The following is a 17,481-nucleotide window of genomic DNA, read 5'->3' on the forward strand; positions in this document are numbered from 1 at the left end:
CTCTCCCTAAACCAATAGTCCAGTTCCTGTGTTTGTTTTCTCCCTTTTGAAAGGTAAGGGTTATAGTTGGGGCAGAGTGCATACTGACACCTGTGTATGAATGTGTATATGCAGGTGCATTGTGCAAATATCCTTGTGGAATATTCAGAAATACCCACTAAGCATTTTCACGTGTTTAGGAATGCTCTTAAATGGTTTTGACCAAGCACAGGGACATAGAGGGAAGTATGTTACAGGGACACAGTGTGTAATAGTGTGTTACAGGGACACAGTGTGGAACAGACTTTCCTCTGTGATACACCTCTGAAGATGCCAGCCACAGATGCAGGTGAAACATTAGGAACAAGATCCATCAGACCACGGCACACAGCCCGGAAAACCCACCAGGACCAGAAGACCATATGTTTGACTATTGGGCTGTGGGAGGTATATCAACAGAGCCCCAATCCTGTTTCTCAATTATATCATTAGCCACACAACCTCAAAACCACAGTGTTGTAGATGAGGCACCAAACTTGGGGGGGACGGGGTGGAGAGAGACACAGAGTCATTATGGACTACATTGACACCACTTCCCCATCCACCAGACCTATGGTGATGTATTACCAAGTACCCTGGGCACAGTTGGCACAAGTTAATCCCTCCCCCAAGCTGAGTCACAGTGACATATACCGGGTCAGCCCTCTCATCCAAGATTAAATTTTTCTCATTACTGGCCTGGCATTTAGCAGCAGAATTTTGTAGCCTGATGGGGTTGTTGATATGGTTTCCAACATCACTTTGGCTAGAAAAAACCCACAAAGGTCAGCACCACACAAATGTCTTTTGTCTCTTCCTGTTACCTGATCTGCTTTTCGTTCACTACTATTATCTCCCCATTACATCACACACTACGAATTGTGGCATGAGAAAGATGTCTATAATTTCTTTTACACAGTGTTTTTTCTTCACGTGGCTCTCACTGTTGCTGCAAATGCCACTACATTTTTTCTTTGCCAATTAAGCACCCACAAAGTAGTTTTCCTAGCACTTTCCTTGCCAGATCCCATGCCCACCCCTCCCTTTGCCATCAGGGCCGTTTCTGCACGGTACAATTATATCAGGTTACAATTGGTAACTTACAATCTGGGTCTATTTTAACCCGGTTTCTCCCTTTGCATGGCTGCTCGTTTTTGTGAAGGAATTGAGTAAAGACCAGGAAGAAATACTCCAGCACGAGCTCAGGTCTTTTGTATTTATAGCACAACATATCCACGCATGCAGAAACATCCCCGGTGTCCCACGTTCTGATTAGCTGTTGTTTTGGGGATGTGGGAGAAAATGAAGTTCTGGATAGGGCCTGGCACAGGCCTCAACATGGCAAGTGGCAGCAAAAATCAATGGAGCCCAGATTGACATCAAATTTCCACTCACGTTCTCGTATTTTTGTGGAAAACGAGAGAGATATGCTCACAAACATTTGGCCCAAAGTGTACATCTCCCCAGCTATGCGCTCCAAGCAACCAGTACATGTACAGAAAAGAACACGGGGACTCCACTCCTGATTAACCCAGGCAAAATGGCACCTAGGTGATACCATGTGCAGAAAACGTGCTTGCGGGGACATTTTGGAAAGGGTGAGCTGCAATGATCTGCAGCTCAGCAGAGTTGACAACTGACATGATGTCAGGTGCAGAGATCAGAGGGTTGGATGGTGGACGGGAAAATGAACTGGTTCTGCTCCCATGATGTTTGCACGGTAGCAGGTACACCGCGGGATTGAAAAAGAATCACCAATTGGTGATTTTTGAAAATCCCAGGATGAGGGAAATATTGTGGGACAAACCTCTTTAGAACTGGGAACTGTGCAAACTTCTTGGCAAAACCGGGATATTTCCCTTGCTCAGCCCGGAATATTTGGACCTTGCAGAAACAAGAAGGGTTTTTTAAAAAATCAGTAATTGACATATCACTGTTATAAGGCTTTAAAGATGCATCTGTTACCCAAAAAGTTCTCTGAGGGTGGAATAGGGGGGTGGGTCGGGGAACAGACTTGGAGGTCTAATGGCATACAAGTAAACATGTAAACAGAACCTGAAAAAAATATACACCTTACCATCCATATCACTGTGTACAAGTTTTGGCTGTGATGTTTTAAAAAAGATCATCCCAAAATGAAGCAAAGTGGTGAAAAAGCCAGAAGTTTCACAGATGCACAATGATGAGAAGTAGATATTGGGGAAAAGACCGTTTCTGTCTGGGAGCCAAAGTGAAATGAAAAGCCATGTGGAAACAGCCTATGTTATACTCATGCTACAATGCTGTGCTAAAGTGAAAGTAAGTCCAAAGATATTTTTCCAGTGGCAAAAGAATGACAATGATGACATATCTCTCTTTTTTAGAACTCAGTGAATTCTTGCACAAGCTCTTGTGCAAACATTCATAAAACAGCACTAGCGGCTAATTTCATTCTGCTCGTTCTTGGATCCATCTCACAAGCATGTGGAATGCTTTTTTTTTTGCCCTAAACAAAATATATCTCGTTTGATGCAAAATACAGTTGGCATCCAATTTCTGAATGAAGTTGTTATGCTACGCTTTTGTACCATTGTCACACGTCCTAGAAAAATGTTGGCCAAACAATGGAGAGTGTAATCATCATTTTCAAAGAGAATTCCAAATAGTATCCATTAATGTGAGAGGGATGCTCCATTGGCATATATGCATTGTAGAAAATGAAGCCAGTGAAGGTAACTGCTCTGGCTCCTTTCACAATGCTACGGCCAGCTAAGGGCATGTGTTGTTAGGCAATCAGCTTTTTCTTGCCTTTGGTTCTTTGCGGGAGAATGAAGATGAACTGTGGAGATCTCACATCACGAGCATGGGCTAATGTAACTGGTAGTCAGACTGAACTAAGCTTTTTCTGTAGTTTGTATTCAGTGAAAATTAATATGAATTAGTCCTGAGTACAGAAACGTGATGTACACCACCACTGTAGTTGAAATCAGGCAGGATGGTCATATAGACTATAAGAACCATGCCTTAACTTACAGCAATTATCATGTGTCTCAGCAAATTTTACTGCAGTGTTTGGTACTTTGTGAGCAGGATCCAAAAACAATCGAAGATGCTGCTCCAGAATCATTCTTGGAAAAATTACAGTGACTGTCAAGTTGTAAATTTTGTGCTGCTGATATCACTTAAAAAACAATCACATGAGTGCCAAATGTTAAACCAGAATCAGCCTGACTGCCAACCACTAAAAATATTGCCAAAAAAGCAGAGACCACGGCCTTTTCATAAAGCCAGAATCACTTTTTCAGTCTTTGTAAATGTCTCATTAAGCAGTGACATCATATTACAGTATGCATTTCCTTTTTCAGTTCTTCGTTTGTGATTCCGATAACCACGCACAGGAGCTATGCGTTATGCATACAAAGAGCTGAAAATACAAAAGCAGTATTCATTGAAATCTTGTTTAGGTCTCTGATGTGAGGTCATTTTGTTTACAACACAGAAGCTTGCCACAGTCTACACAGGGCTCCTCATATCATCTTACATTCTCTGTGAAAAACAAAGTGGTCTCCTATTTTGTCAGATCAGTATACAACAGCATCACATACTTATACGATAATATCACATTCTCATTCCAAGTTCACTTTGGTCTGTGAAACACAAACAACATTAAGAATGCTTATGTTCTTTGCTAAATACAACAACATACTGGAAGTAAGGCTGCCGGGGAAGGGTGAATGCCCAAAATGACAGAAATAGAAGATAGATCATCTCTGTCCGCATGATTTTTTTAATATATAAAATGGAGTCTTTGAGTGCGCTATCATATGTGATAAACTCTGTAATGAACAAAAATGAACACAGCATACTTTGCTTTGCCTGAATTTCTTATACATATGGCAGGGGCATAACAAGGCAGCCCCGGGCAAACTGTAGCCCTGGGCAAAACCTGAGTTGGATGCCCACCCCCCATGGGCGGCCACTCCACCACGACCAATTTTTTTTTGCACCAGGACATTGGTACATGCAGGGGGTGCATTTTTAGACATATCAGCACCAAAACCTCAGCATATCATCAGGAGACTGCCCTAATGATACCCTCCAAGTTTGGTGCAGTTTGGTTCAGGGGGACCAAAATTATGGACCCATCAAAACTGTAGCCCCCATCTCCTATTAGCTCCCATTGGAAACAATGGGGGATAGGGGCACCCTCTTTGGGAGTCCATAACTTTGGACCCCCTGAACCAAACCACACCAAACTTGGGGGGTAGCATAAGGACAGTCTCCCGATGATACGCTGAAATTTTGGTGCCACTAGTCTAAAAACTGCGCCCCCTACAGGCCAAAAATGGAAAACCACTAAAAATACCCAAAAACTAACCCAGCATTTTGATGCCCCCCACAAGGTGATGCCTTGGGCAGCTGCCCACCTTGCCCAATGGGCATTACGCCAGTGACATATGGTTGTATCAGTTGAAGGGATTTAGTGGCATCTATTATTATTATTATTATTATTATTATTATTATTATTATTATTATTATTATTATTATTATTATTATTATTATTATTATTATTATTGGTTGATTTCACAGCTGCCAGCTCTTTAGCTGGTTGTTGGCCTTCATTACAATTCATGTCTCACCCAGAGGCCTAGGAAGTTGTAATGTATCGGCATAGTATTCGTGCGGATCCCAGTAGGGCTGCCTTCTGAATCTGACAGATGTTAATTTTGTCAATTTGAAGATGTTTCAAGAGCTGCCCTAATCAGGGTGCTGATTACCACTGGGACGACCTCTGCTGGTTGCGCCATAGATGCTGAAGCTTGATTTTCAAATCATGCTATTTAGTGACCTTCTCATGTTCTTTTTCAATGACCCTGCTATCACCGGGTACTGCTATGTTGATGATGGTCACTTTCTTGTCCTTGATCACAGTGATGTCTGGTGTATTATGTTTCAACACTTTGTCCATTTGGATTCAAAAGTTCCACAGGAACTTGATCTTCTCATTTTCCGTTACTTTCTCTGGAGAATGTTCCCACCAGTTTTTAGCTGATCTTATGTTGTAATTCTTCCATACATTCCAGTGGATCATCTTGGCCACTGAGCTGTGCCTCTATCTGGGCAATCTTTTTGCAGCAGTTGAGGACTTTATATACAGTTTCGTCAGCTTCTTTGCACAATCTGCACTTTGCATCATCCGAGGATTTTTCGATTTTGGCCTTGATCGAATTTGTTCTAATGGCTTGCTCTTGAGCGACTAAAATTAGGGATTCAGTTTCCTTTTTCAGACATCCAGTTGTTAACCACAGCCATGTCTTTTCATTGTCCACTTTGTCCTTGATCTTCTCCAGAAATTGGCCGTGTAGAGCTTTGTTGTGCCAGCATTCGGTCCTCATTTTGATCACATTTGTTCTGTACTCTTGTTTAGTTTTCCGGGTCTTCAGGAAATGTCTGTTCTTCACCTCAAGCGATGCCTGTTCTTGACTTTTATTCACATAATCGGCCAACACATTTTTAATTCTTCCGCTATTTGCTTTACTTGCAGTAAGCCTCTGCCACCAGATCTCCAGGGAAGGTATAATCTATCAGTATCACTGTGTGGGTGTAAGGCATGGGGCTTTGTCAAAAAGCTTCTGAGTTCTTCTATCCAATGCATCCAACTCAGCCTGTGTGCAGTTGATGATTCCCGCAGTGTACCTGATGACGGGTATGGCCCAAGTGTTGATGGCCTTGGTGGTATTTCTGCCATTTAATTTAGATTTCAAAATTTTCCTGACTCTCTGGGTATATTCTCTGCTGACCAGAGTCTTCACTTGCCCGTGCTTGATGCTACTGTGATTTTAAGGGATTTTAATGCCTAATGTCTATACATTGTATTTTACAGTTGCACTGTTTGTTATTGTACACCGCTCAGAGCCCTTCGGGGCTTGGGCGGTCTATGAAGTTCAACAACAACAACAACAACACAACAACAACAACAACAACAACTTGAAAACCTTGGAAAGCATCTGGAAAGCCTGAACTTGGACAGAACATCAGTCCACATGCTGCAGAAAGCAGCACTTCTAGGAACTGCACGCATTCTATGCAAATACCTCTAATATCCTAGGTCCTTGGGAAGAACTCGATATTCAGAGATGAATTCCAGACACTTGTGCTGTGTTGATATATGTATAATAATATCTAGCTGTAAAATGCCCAGGTATTTATGAGCTGCCTCTTGGTTGCACTTGATGTGTTGTTGCTGTTGTTATCTCTAATACTAATAATAAAAATAATAAATTTTTACCCCGCTTTATTAAAAAATCTCTAGGCAGCTTGCAACAAGATCAGAATAATAAAACATACCAATAAATAATAAATGACAATAAAAACATCATAAAATTAAACCCAACATCCACTCCTCCAACCCCATCCTCCAGACCAGCCACTGTAGAGTGGATTCCAGGGAGGCTAGCCAAATGCCCAAGTGAAGATGAAAGTCTTTGCCATGCACCTAAGCCAGGGGCCTAGCTATGTTCAATGGGAGATAGTTCCAAAGCCTAAGGGCAATCATGGAGAAAGCCCTCCTATGCCCCCATGCCCCCTACACCTTGGCAGGAGGAGGTACCACTTCCCCCTGTGACCTCAGTGCCTGGGTAGGTACAACCAGAGTACATATTGTTAATTGTCACCAAGGAACAGAGAACTCCAGCTTCAATTCCAATCCCAAAAGACAATTCTAGAACTTCCCTCTCTGAATAATATTGGCTTGGCTTACTGTTTCAGGTGTCCAAATAGTATTTTCATGGTGTCATAATTTGGTCTGGGGAGCTTATCTACAAGGCTCTTTATGGTTTTCACTCTGTCGTTACGGTCTTGGATTTCTGAAAGAAAAAAATATTATCGATGCTATAACCAATGGCAACGTCCAACTGTGACAATTATCACATACTACTTCACATTGGTAGCATTAATGGACAGTCAACTCTGGACAAGAAAGTTGTAAGCTGTGTGAAAAGCAAGAGCTTGTCCATTTACAAACAACAGGCAAAGCAAAACTTAAAATATTCTGATATCTTCATTCAATCTTATGTAAGGAAAGAATCTTTGTAATCTGGTGATCATTTATAACCTTAGCACAAGTATGATTTGCCTGGCACTAACCAAGATAAATATTTCTGCTAATTCCGTCACAGGAAATCCATGGATTTTCTATGACAGAGCAGAAGCCTATTTCTCAAATACTCAAGGCCTAGGCATTGCCTGTTTCCAACAAGTCATATAACTGAATTCTTTCATTTGGAAAAAAAAACTCTTTTCCCTGTTAACACCCACAGATTCAAATAGCCCAAGTTCCACTAGAAAGCTCTTTGAGCAACTGTAGTAGTAGTAGTAGTAGTAGTAGTAGTAGTCTTTATTGTTTGAGCCATTGGCTATAACATCCACACAAAAAACGAAGAAAAAAGAAGAATAAATAGTCTGTTGAGCGACTGTAGGCCAGACACTGTTACTCAGCCTATCCTACTTCAAAGGGTTGATGAGGACAAAATGGGGAAGTAGAAACATGTACACTGCTCAGAATTTCTTGAAGGAAAGATGGGATAAAAATGTACGAGACACATTGATTCCCCTAATTTGTTAGTTAGATGTGTTCAAGTCTGGGTCCAGTTTATCATTTAGAGTTGCTGGCTTGGGAAATTAACATAGATGTGGAATTGGAGCTTGGGAAGAGCAGAGTTTGGGAAGGGAGTTTAGCCATTTTCTCCAGTGGAACAGATCTCAGATATCTTCAGATCTGTTATAATCCCAGGAGAATTCCAGACCCCACCTGGAGGTTGGCAGCCCTATCATCTTAGTGAGGACTAGTCCAGATATGCCTTTGTCATACAGGGATCTCAAGGATAGTACCTTTTATGTTTTTGGAATGCCTTAGACTGGGGGTCCCCAAAGTGGTGGTTATGGGTGCTATGGTGTCTGACAACACATATCTGTGTGACCGTCTCACCAACATATCTGTGTGACTGCCTCTCCCCATATTGCCCTCGAGACCCCTCTGTTCTCTGGAGAGGAATTTGTTGGTGGTCCTGGGCCCCAGGACTGTTTGACTAGCTTCAACATGGGCCAGGGCTTTTATGTCCCTGGCTCTGGCCTGGTGGCATGCTTTGCCTGGCGAAATCCTGTTTCAGTTCCGCAGGGCCTGCAAAACACAGCTGTTCCACTGGGTTTTTTTTTCTGCCAAGCCAGCTGAACATCCCTTTCCCCCTTAAAACTACCTCTGGCCTTGAATGGTTACAGTGTATGCACTTGTTTCTTTTATGCTCCCATGTTGAACTTTTATACCATCTGTTTAAAATTAGATATTTTATGATGTTTTAATGTTTTATGTTATAATTTTTTAATGTTTTATACTTGTTGTATTTATTATATTTATTCTGTATTTTTATTGTAAGGCGCTCTAAGTCCCTGGAGATATGGTGGGATATAAATATAATAAATAAATAACACCTTTTCTGGTGCCCACCAAGTGTTTCTAACAAGTGGGTGGGACCAGGTAGGAGTCATCCCAATACGCCTATTAATCTCGCAACCGTAGTTCTGCCTTCCCGCAGTAGCCTGTTACAGCCCTCTCTCTACCTTATCATCTTATATAAGAAACCACATCGGTATTTAAATCCTCCCAAATTCCTGCCCCCCAAATTCTGGTGACTTCCAAAAATTGATTCATTGGGTAACCCTAATGTCACAATGTCGATTCCCAAAAAAAAGTTCCCCTAGCAACCTTTCCTGAGACACGCTATAACTCCCCAAACTTTGTCAGAGAGGCTCACCCGTCATGCTCTGGCACTTATGCAAATTTCCAGCCAAACATCCAAAGACTGACAGTTCGATTCCCTATAGGGTAACCCCGCGACAGCTTTTTGGTCATCCTAAATGTTAGGTCAACCTACAATTTAGGTCGACCTAACATTTAAGACAACCTAAATTTTAGGTCGACCTGGAATTCGGGTCGTCTTAAATTTAGGTCGTTTTAAATTTTAGGTTGATCTAACATTTAGGTCAACGTAAAATTTAAGGTGACCTAAATTTTAGATTAACCTTAGGTAGGGGTCCAGCAAGGGTTCTGACTTTTGGAGATTTGATCAACTGTCTAGATTATTTAAAATGTTGCTTTGGCAGCAGCTGCAACTGCAGCATAATGAACTACGCTACATAACTGAAATTAAGCTTGGCAATGATTTTGTGGCTGGTTCTGCCTCCTGTGGCAGCCAATTTTATGGCAGCCATTTTGTTGCTGAGTTCACCATGCTATGTCAGAATTTCCAGTGTGGCTGCAGGTTCAAAAAGGTTGGGGACCCTAGGCTTAGACTTTACTGCATATTTTCAGTGTTTACATACTTAATTTCCATACTCACTAGTGAGCAATTCTTAATTTACATACAGACATATTCTAGCCTTCAAATGGCAGCCCATCATTTCATAACCACTTTTTTTGTAAAAAAACTATTAGTCAGTAATGAAAGAACGTAAGACTGAAACCTATAATTGCCTTTGCGATGTGAAACTTCTTTTGATGATGTGATAAGTGTTGCTGTTGACTGACTCAGGATAAGCATATTTTTAATATGATTGATGGTTTCAAGTCTTAAAATATGGTTCCTGACAGATATTTGCATGAGATGTTGAAGCACGTATAGCTGTGCTTTCATTTCACGAAAGATAAGGTAAAATAAATGTTCAGGGCCCCTGACACAGGGAAGCTGTTTTACATGCTGTAGGTTGTAGATAACCTGAGCCTCCTTACTGGCCTTATCCATTGCAGCCTTTTAAAAAAAGCTGTTCTCATTGCCTCATTCTCCTATTTGTATTTTAAGAACTCCAGTAAGAAAAGGATAGACATTTGCAAAAAACTGCTGAAGACCGTACCTCAGATTTACCATGACATAAATAAATACAAACAGCCCATGGCTGTATAAAGATTCCCTTCTCTGTTCCATTTTTATCTCATTTAGATTTCAGCTTCAAGTAATTCTGTAGTTAGAAAGGATACCTGGCTATTGTTGTCAGCCAGAAGATTAAGAGGTACTGGGAAGTTTATACCACTCATTGCAGAAGCCTTTTTAAAGTTCTGCTCTTTTAAGAGCAAATGAATTTGTAATAGTTCACAATATATGTTATGCCCACCATGGGAATCAGCATCCCTGGGGCTAGGACCCTAAGTAATATGGCATTTGCTAATGGGGATGGAGAAATTTGACATATGGGTCCTCTCTTCCATGCCAATCTCCATGGTGCTTGTACCAAATACACCAGCTCTTAAACCAGTCAGTACAGAAGAACATCTGAGGCAAAAATAAAAAACCTGAGCTGTTCAATGTTGAAATTAAAAAAAAATTCTTGTTCACATATGCTATTATATATTATGTCACCTCAAAACATTTATGTAAATTCAGGCACAGCAGATGAAAAGAATTGAAAAAATATTCCAGTGAAAAAAGCCTGTAAAACAAAATAACATTCAATCTCCAAAATGCACATGACAATTTAAAAATGCAAAATTGCCTTTTTAGCCTTCAAGTTTTGCAAGCGATCTTTGGTGAAAGGGATAAAAATGTTTAGCCTATCAACTGCTAAAGTGTTTTAATTCTCCAAAGTTATGCGGCATATCATTATTTCATGAATCAATATATTTGCTAATTGTTTTCCTATTGCAAAAGAAGAAAATCAGGCAACATGTGGTAACTTTAGTCATGTGCTTCAACATGTGCTGACTTTAGTCAGCATTTCTGAACAGGGAATGATAAACACCTCTGCCTGGCTCTGGCATTTATCAGTACTGAGATATTATTACCACATAGGCTCACAGCATGGTTACTGTTATCATCGGGGGGAAAAAGAGGGAGCTAATCTTAATGGTTTGTAAAGCCGTTACCTGCACTGGTCTGACATTTATCATGATCATCTTACCACATGGGTCTTCCATAGCAAAGGTATTTTATCTGGAAGGGACATCACTATGAATTATTATTTGCAGCTAGGTAGAAAATTGTATGTTGTAGATACCTTTTCTCATTATAAATCACAGTCACATTTCACCATTTCCCACACAAAGCTGCTGAGGACAGGCTTTTTGCCATAACATTCACTCTCTCTTTTATAGTTTCATGGAAATATTGGATATTCTTTCATCAGAAAGGTTGATGCTTATCTCTGTGGGTTTGTCTGTATGTGTGTGTGTGTGTGAGAGAGAGAGAGGGAGAATGCAAGATTTTTTAAATACCACATTAAAAACCCTTGATTTTTTTTTTAATGGAACCATTAAAGCATGTTCTAGTCAACAAAATGAAATTGATTTACTGCCTCCTCTTGGACATTGTCCATTTTGGGACTCTACCGCCAGTGTTTTCAATTATCAGGCATGTGGTAACGGAAAGGGCAAGGAGCAAAGGCACATCCTTGTTGTTCCCATAGCACACAAACTCACTTAACCTCTGTTTGCTTCCATCAATTGCCAAAGAGCTGCATTTGAATTTCTGAAAAGCCACAGGTGACTTTTAAACCACAGTTTGGCAATCTGTGTTTTAATGGCGACTTTTTACAATAGGGTGACTGTTTCATTACAACAGAGCACAACCCCAAGGATTCCCTCAGGTTTGAGTTGAAAAGGAATTATTTAGAAAAGCACTTCATATGGCATCAAACTGTTTTTGCCCCATTTTTGAGGTAAATTTAAAAAAGGGAAACATTTGTTTATAACACAGGTTGCAGTGTTTAATACCATTACACTAGGCCCATTTTGTGCACCACCAAGAATAGCATTATGGGTGCAGAAATGCACTAAAATTTAGTGCAGAAATGCACTAAAATCCAATGCCTGATAGGTCATCCACAACCTATCAGAGACATCTAATTTATCCACTCAAACTGTGAAGTGGAGTACTCTCTAGAGGACCTAGTGAGGTTGCATTCCTTTAGAACATGCTTCCAATTTCTAATGAGAGAGGTGCCTCACTCACACAAGACAGTAGAGCACTGATGCCTCTACTAGGCATCTGTCCTACCTGGGGAAGATTACATGCTCCTTTGAGATTTACTGGTTCGGGCAAGTACGGTTGACAACCTCCAGGTGACAGCAGGAAATCTCCCAGGAGTAGAACTGATTTTCAGGTGGCAGGGTGCAGTTCATCTGGAGGAAATAGCTGCTTTGCATCACCTCTGGCCACCAGCAGGGGATAGGGGGTAGGTTGCCAGATCCAGGGATAGGGACCTCAGTGGGATACAATGCCACAGAATCCACCCTCTAAAATCCATTTTTACCAGGGAAATTGATCTGTGTATTCTGGAGATAAACTGTAATTTCAGGGGTTCCCCAGTTCCTACCTGAAGGCAAACATCCAGAGGTGGGATCCAACCAGTTCTCACCACTTCTCTAGAAGTGGTTACTAATTTTTTCTGAGTGCTGAGAAGGGGTTACTAAAGCAACCTCCCTGCCCAATAGTGTGTGTGTGCGGCGGCACCACTGTTTGAATCCCACCACCATCGGAACCTGTTATTAAATTTTTTGGATCCCACCACTGCAAACATCCCTAGTTTTAGAAGATAGACTGTATGGCATCATACCACATTAAAGTCTTTCTCTTCTCTAAGCCCCACCCTCCTCAGGCTCCACCCCCAAAATCCCCAGGTAATTTCCAAAATCCCCAGGTAATGTGTAACCCATGCCATTTTAATATTTTTGTTTTGTTTGGATCTTAGGACCCAGGGGATAAGAGCTCACTGAGCATGTGCAGTTGGTAAGCCTGCTTAGCCCCTCACTCCTCAGTTGATCTGGACTGCAGTAGAAGAAGGAAGGCCTACAGCTTACTTGAGGGAATTACTTATTTTTAACAGGTATGTGTTGGGCCTAATAAGAAAGAAAAGTACACTAGAATTTCCCCAATGTACTGGAAGGGTGTGTTAGTTTGTTAATTATGTAATGCTCCTGAGTTGATCTGGCCTGCAAGAGGAGAAGGACTTGAGGGAATTACTTATTTTTTTACAGATCCAAGGTGAGAAAAGACCTGCAGCAGCTACATCCTATGCAAAAGACCAGATGAGATAAAGAAGCCCTGCTTTATTAATAGTTTGGACTTTCTTGCTGTTCTTTATTTAGTGGGCACTGTTAGTAGTGGCAACTGTTCTGAGTGCTTTTTTTGATAAGAAAAGCACTGAAGATTTTGTACAATTGTGTTGTGCTGTGTATATATACTCACTATATGTTCACTGTTATTTATCCTTAAATGACAGAAAGTTGCATTTAAATTAAAGGTTTGTTAATTTGTTCAAGCAATTTTCATATTTGTTTGTCAAGCCACAGGGTGCTGTCAGATATTAATTTCCTAGGTCTCCAATGGAGATTGATGTGGCCAAGAATAAGAAGGTTACATGTGCATATACAGATTGAAGAAGAGAGGCAGGAGGGATGGCAGTGGCATACTTACTGGAAGATATTTGGCCAGGTCTCCCTGCCCCTCCCCCCCTCAAAAAAAATCTGGAGCTGGTCCAGTGAAGTATTGAATATGCAGAATTACTGATTTTAAAACTGGCTTGAATGCAACCCTCCTGCTCAGAGAATAATTAGGTATAACTTGAAACCAGCACCATTTGAATCTGCCTTGCATCCAACACACCTTGCTGGCTTGAAAAGAATTTAGCATCATTTCCCAAGGCATTTCTCAACCCCCTTTTATATGTTTTTTGGAGTGGGGGGGATGGTAACATCTAATCTGATGAAGAGTTCTGGAGAACTCAAAACCCGGCACATTATTATGTGCCATATGGTTGGACCTACCAAAAGTTATGATGTGGTCTGTGTTATCGGTTTTTGTTTTTGGAACAGAATAGTTGGAAACAATTTGGACCTGGAGCCAGAGGTGAGTGCACAAGCGGGAAACCATTGATCCAGGTCCTGGTCCTCCCAACTAAAACCCCCTATCATTGTATTAAACACCATCCTTGAGGGTCCCCTGACCACTAGAATTGGCTTTTGGGGTACATAAAGTGAACACATAGTGGGCAGAAAGAAGTGGTATACCTAGTCTGCAGACAAAAATCTCCAGGAAAGAAGCCACTGACTAGAAGAAAATGAAGGAACAACACTTCAACTCTTCTGCTTCTAATACTTCACACAAATCATGATTATAGTAATGTTAAATTGACATGGATATTTACAGCAAAAGCCTTTGTTACATATCAGGAAGTTCAGAGTTCACCTCCAATAACTCCCATTTGATAGGAACAGTTGTACCATTTCAGCCTGACACAAATGCATTATGTTGCAAGGTAGTGGAGTGTGACCTTTGCCCCCATCTTTAGCCTCTCTGCATTATTCATGGCTGACAGACCTGGTGTCATGTTACTTTACTACCCACTTTTTTTTTTTTGCTAAAATTTTGTGAACCAGTGTGAGCATATTTAAACATTATACTGGTATTTATTTCTCACCCTAACACATAGTTCAGATTTAGGATCTTGGGGCTTTGTGGTATTTTACCTCAGTGTGGGCTTAAAAAATAGGCTTCAAGGCTTCGTAAACTATTGAAAATGTTATCTTGTTCTTTCAGATTTTTTTTTTAAAAAAACACCCTTCTCTTTTGGCTTCCCGATATTCTTTGTTGTTTTGGTATGTTTTCTGTCATGTTCACCTGCTCTTTCCTGGGGGGAGAAATATCTGTGACAAGAATATTTTTGACTACTGGCTTTCCCTATCTGCCTGCATCATCTGCCTCCGTTGAAACATAAAAATAGAGTGAATTAGGTTGTGATTTGGAGTGCGAAAGAAAACGCGAGGCTTCTGGTGTTGGCTATAACCAGCCATAGTGTTGGGCAGACGCTGTGCAGGCTCCCCCACTGTGCTGCTGAGCAAGCATCCCTGCTGGTATGTTTGCTATAGTTTTAATGTCTGTGAAAATTTTTTCGAGGCAACTAAATTATCCTGTGCCCTCTCGGATGTAAATAAAACATCCGATTGAGACAATTTGTAGTGCCCTTACCCAGTTTCAGCAGTTCCATGCCAGCCCACCCGTTTAAATATAACTTTCCCCTCCTGAAATACTGTACAAATGTTGCTACAACAGAATACATGTTTGGCTCTCCGGATTAACTTTTTTTTAAAGCCATCTGAGAGGAAATTGTGTTCATGTAGATCAAAAAATAAATAGGAATAAAACGTACAGATGAATAAGCAGATCTGAACCGGATAGTGCTTTTACACAATTCTATACATTTTTTAAAAATGAATCTATATTTTCTTTGGTTTAACCATGGCTGTCCAAATCTGAATCATCCAGTTTAGATTATATTTGTAAGCATAAGCGCAAGGTGATCTATGAGTCCAGATTAAGCTGTATTCATTCTAAGAAAAAATTACAATTTGTATTATTTTTATTCATTTCCCCAAAAGAGGGGGGGGGGGGAGAAGAGGAGATACATATACAGTAAAATAAAATGAATGCTAACTTGCCACATTTTTACACTGGCAATTGATCAGTTCATCAAATGTGGTCTGTAAAGAAAGAGGAGTTTCCCGATGAATATTCATACATATTTTTTCAGTCCATTAGCAAGACTTAAGACAATGAGTTTCTCACTCTATCCCATTTAACAAATATGAATGTGGAATTAATGGAATAATAATAATAAAAAACCTCCACGGTACTTAGAAAAGTTAAACTTTAATGTCTGAACCACCAGGTGCCATCGTTTGAGAAAAATAACCAATAATCGTCATTTTTTTACATATTTGATGGGACTGATTATGCAATGTGCAACTCTAAATGGCTTATAGCACATTGTACCATGGTTCCATCCCATTGGCTGCAGTAGGGTGCAGGCAGATGGATGACAGTGACAAGGAGTGAAGTGCTTTTGCTTAGCCGTGCGTTAAGATGCCATCCAGAAGCTCTGTGCACTGCAGACACTTCATTAGGATGCCAGGATAATGGTAAACTACCACTCAGAGTGACACCCCATTTCCTGCTTACTGAGCTCTCCAACCTCGGCAGATGTCAACAATCTCACAGTGCTACAGAGCAGACCTAACTTTCCAGTCACTTTGACTCCAATTTTTTTCCCTTAACAGTGCCATACATTACAGGCAATATGCAGCAGCAAGTAAACAGCAAATAGAAACCCACAGATTTTCTGCCCCCTAATTGTTACAGAAGCTGTGACTCCTACAATAAGCATCCTGATGCTCAGAACAACTCTGCCTTTTTCTGAGAAGCCCTTTTGGTCAGTGCCTCTTCCAGGGTAGGAGACGCGTGGCGTAGTGGTTAAGTGCTTGCACTGCCACTCATGTGGTCAGGAGTTCGAGCCCCCTGTGGGTCAGATATCCTGGCAGCTGGCTCATGGTCAACTCAGCCATCCATCCATTTCTTGGTCAGTAAATGAGTACCTAGGTAAAGAATAGCCGGAGAAAGCAATGGCAAACTACCCCACAAAAACGGCTTGCCTATAAAATCACTGCTTGCAGTGGTACCCCAGGGTCGAACACGACTGAAGGGGAAACTTTACCTTTATCTTCCAGGGTAACACTCCAACAAACTTCAAGAGGTAAAAAGCCTGATCTAGTCAAATTTAGATTTCATTGGTTATACTAGGAAAATAATCTGTTTCTCTTCTTCTGATAGATGTTTTTGTTCAGTTTCAGTTCTGTGCATAGTTCTCCATGTGTACAGAAAGAGCAGACTTGAACATCTGGATAGTGTGATTTTTTTTACTGCAAATGCACAACTTGAGGCTATCACACACCTCCCTAACAAGCAGTTAAGGCCAACAGAGATGTGAGCTAGAAGGCTTTAGCCTGCATTTCTTTCCAGAGACATAAATAGCCAGATAGTCTTTTCTCACATTATTTCCAAAGACAGAAATAGTATGGATCATATGACAAATAGTATCTTGCTTCTTGTATGTTTCCCCCCATATGGTCTCTGTATCAACAAATAAAAACCTCTCAGAACGTAGGGGTAAAACAACATTTATTTTATAAATCCTTCAGTGTTAATATAGGGAATGTCAATCTCCAAATAAGTCTCATGTCATACTAGTTCTGGTCTTAGTGTTCACAAGAAAAAAATCCACATATTTATTTCCCTGAGACAAAGGGGTGGGGATACCATCCACCAACTACAATGTGCTTGCTTGAAGGGAATCAGAGAATCCTGCCCCCCCCCCCCCCAAGCCATTTGAACTTCTGAATGGAGAAAATGGCATGACTGACATTCATAGGATTCCTTTCCAGTTTTTGCTGAGCCCTGTTGGATGCAAAAGATGACAGAAAAGGACTAAAGGAGAACAAAAATATCACCCAGCTAAATGTGGAAGTCATCACAGCATTTTCTTTCAATAGGCTGGCACAGAGAATTTTACAGAATTCTTTGGAAGAAAAGAACTATTTCCTTATACAGTTCAATTAATCCCAGCCTATTTAACAGTTCTACTACTGTTTATATGTATATTAAAGCC

General features: G+C 40.7%; 1 protein-coding gene across 1 annotated transcript in view; it reads right to left on the minus strand.

The window, feature by feature from the left end:
- The window catches only part of ARHGAP15 (Rho GTPase activating protein 15), a 520,646-nt gene that overhangs the window by 32,550 nt on the left and 470,615 nt on the right, over positions 1-17,481 (minus strand). Inside the window, exon 12 of the mRNA XM_048486956.1 lies at positions 6,758-6,863. Coding sequence (XP_048342913.1) covers positions 6,758-6,863 — 106 coding nt within the window. The remainder of the gene's footprint in view (positions 1-6,757; positions 6,864-17,481) is intronic.

This window comes from Sphaerodactylus townsendi, linkage group LG02 (genome assembly GCF_021028975.2).
Source record: "Sphaerodactylus townsendi isolate TG3544 linkage group LG02, MPM_Stown_v2.3, whole genome shotgun sequence".
Classification (NCBI taxonomy): Eukaryota; Metazoa; Chordata; class Lepidosauria; order Squamata; family Sphaerodactylidae; genus Sphaerodactylus; species Sphaerodactylus townsendi.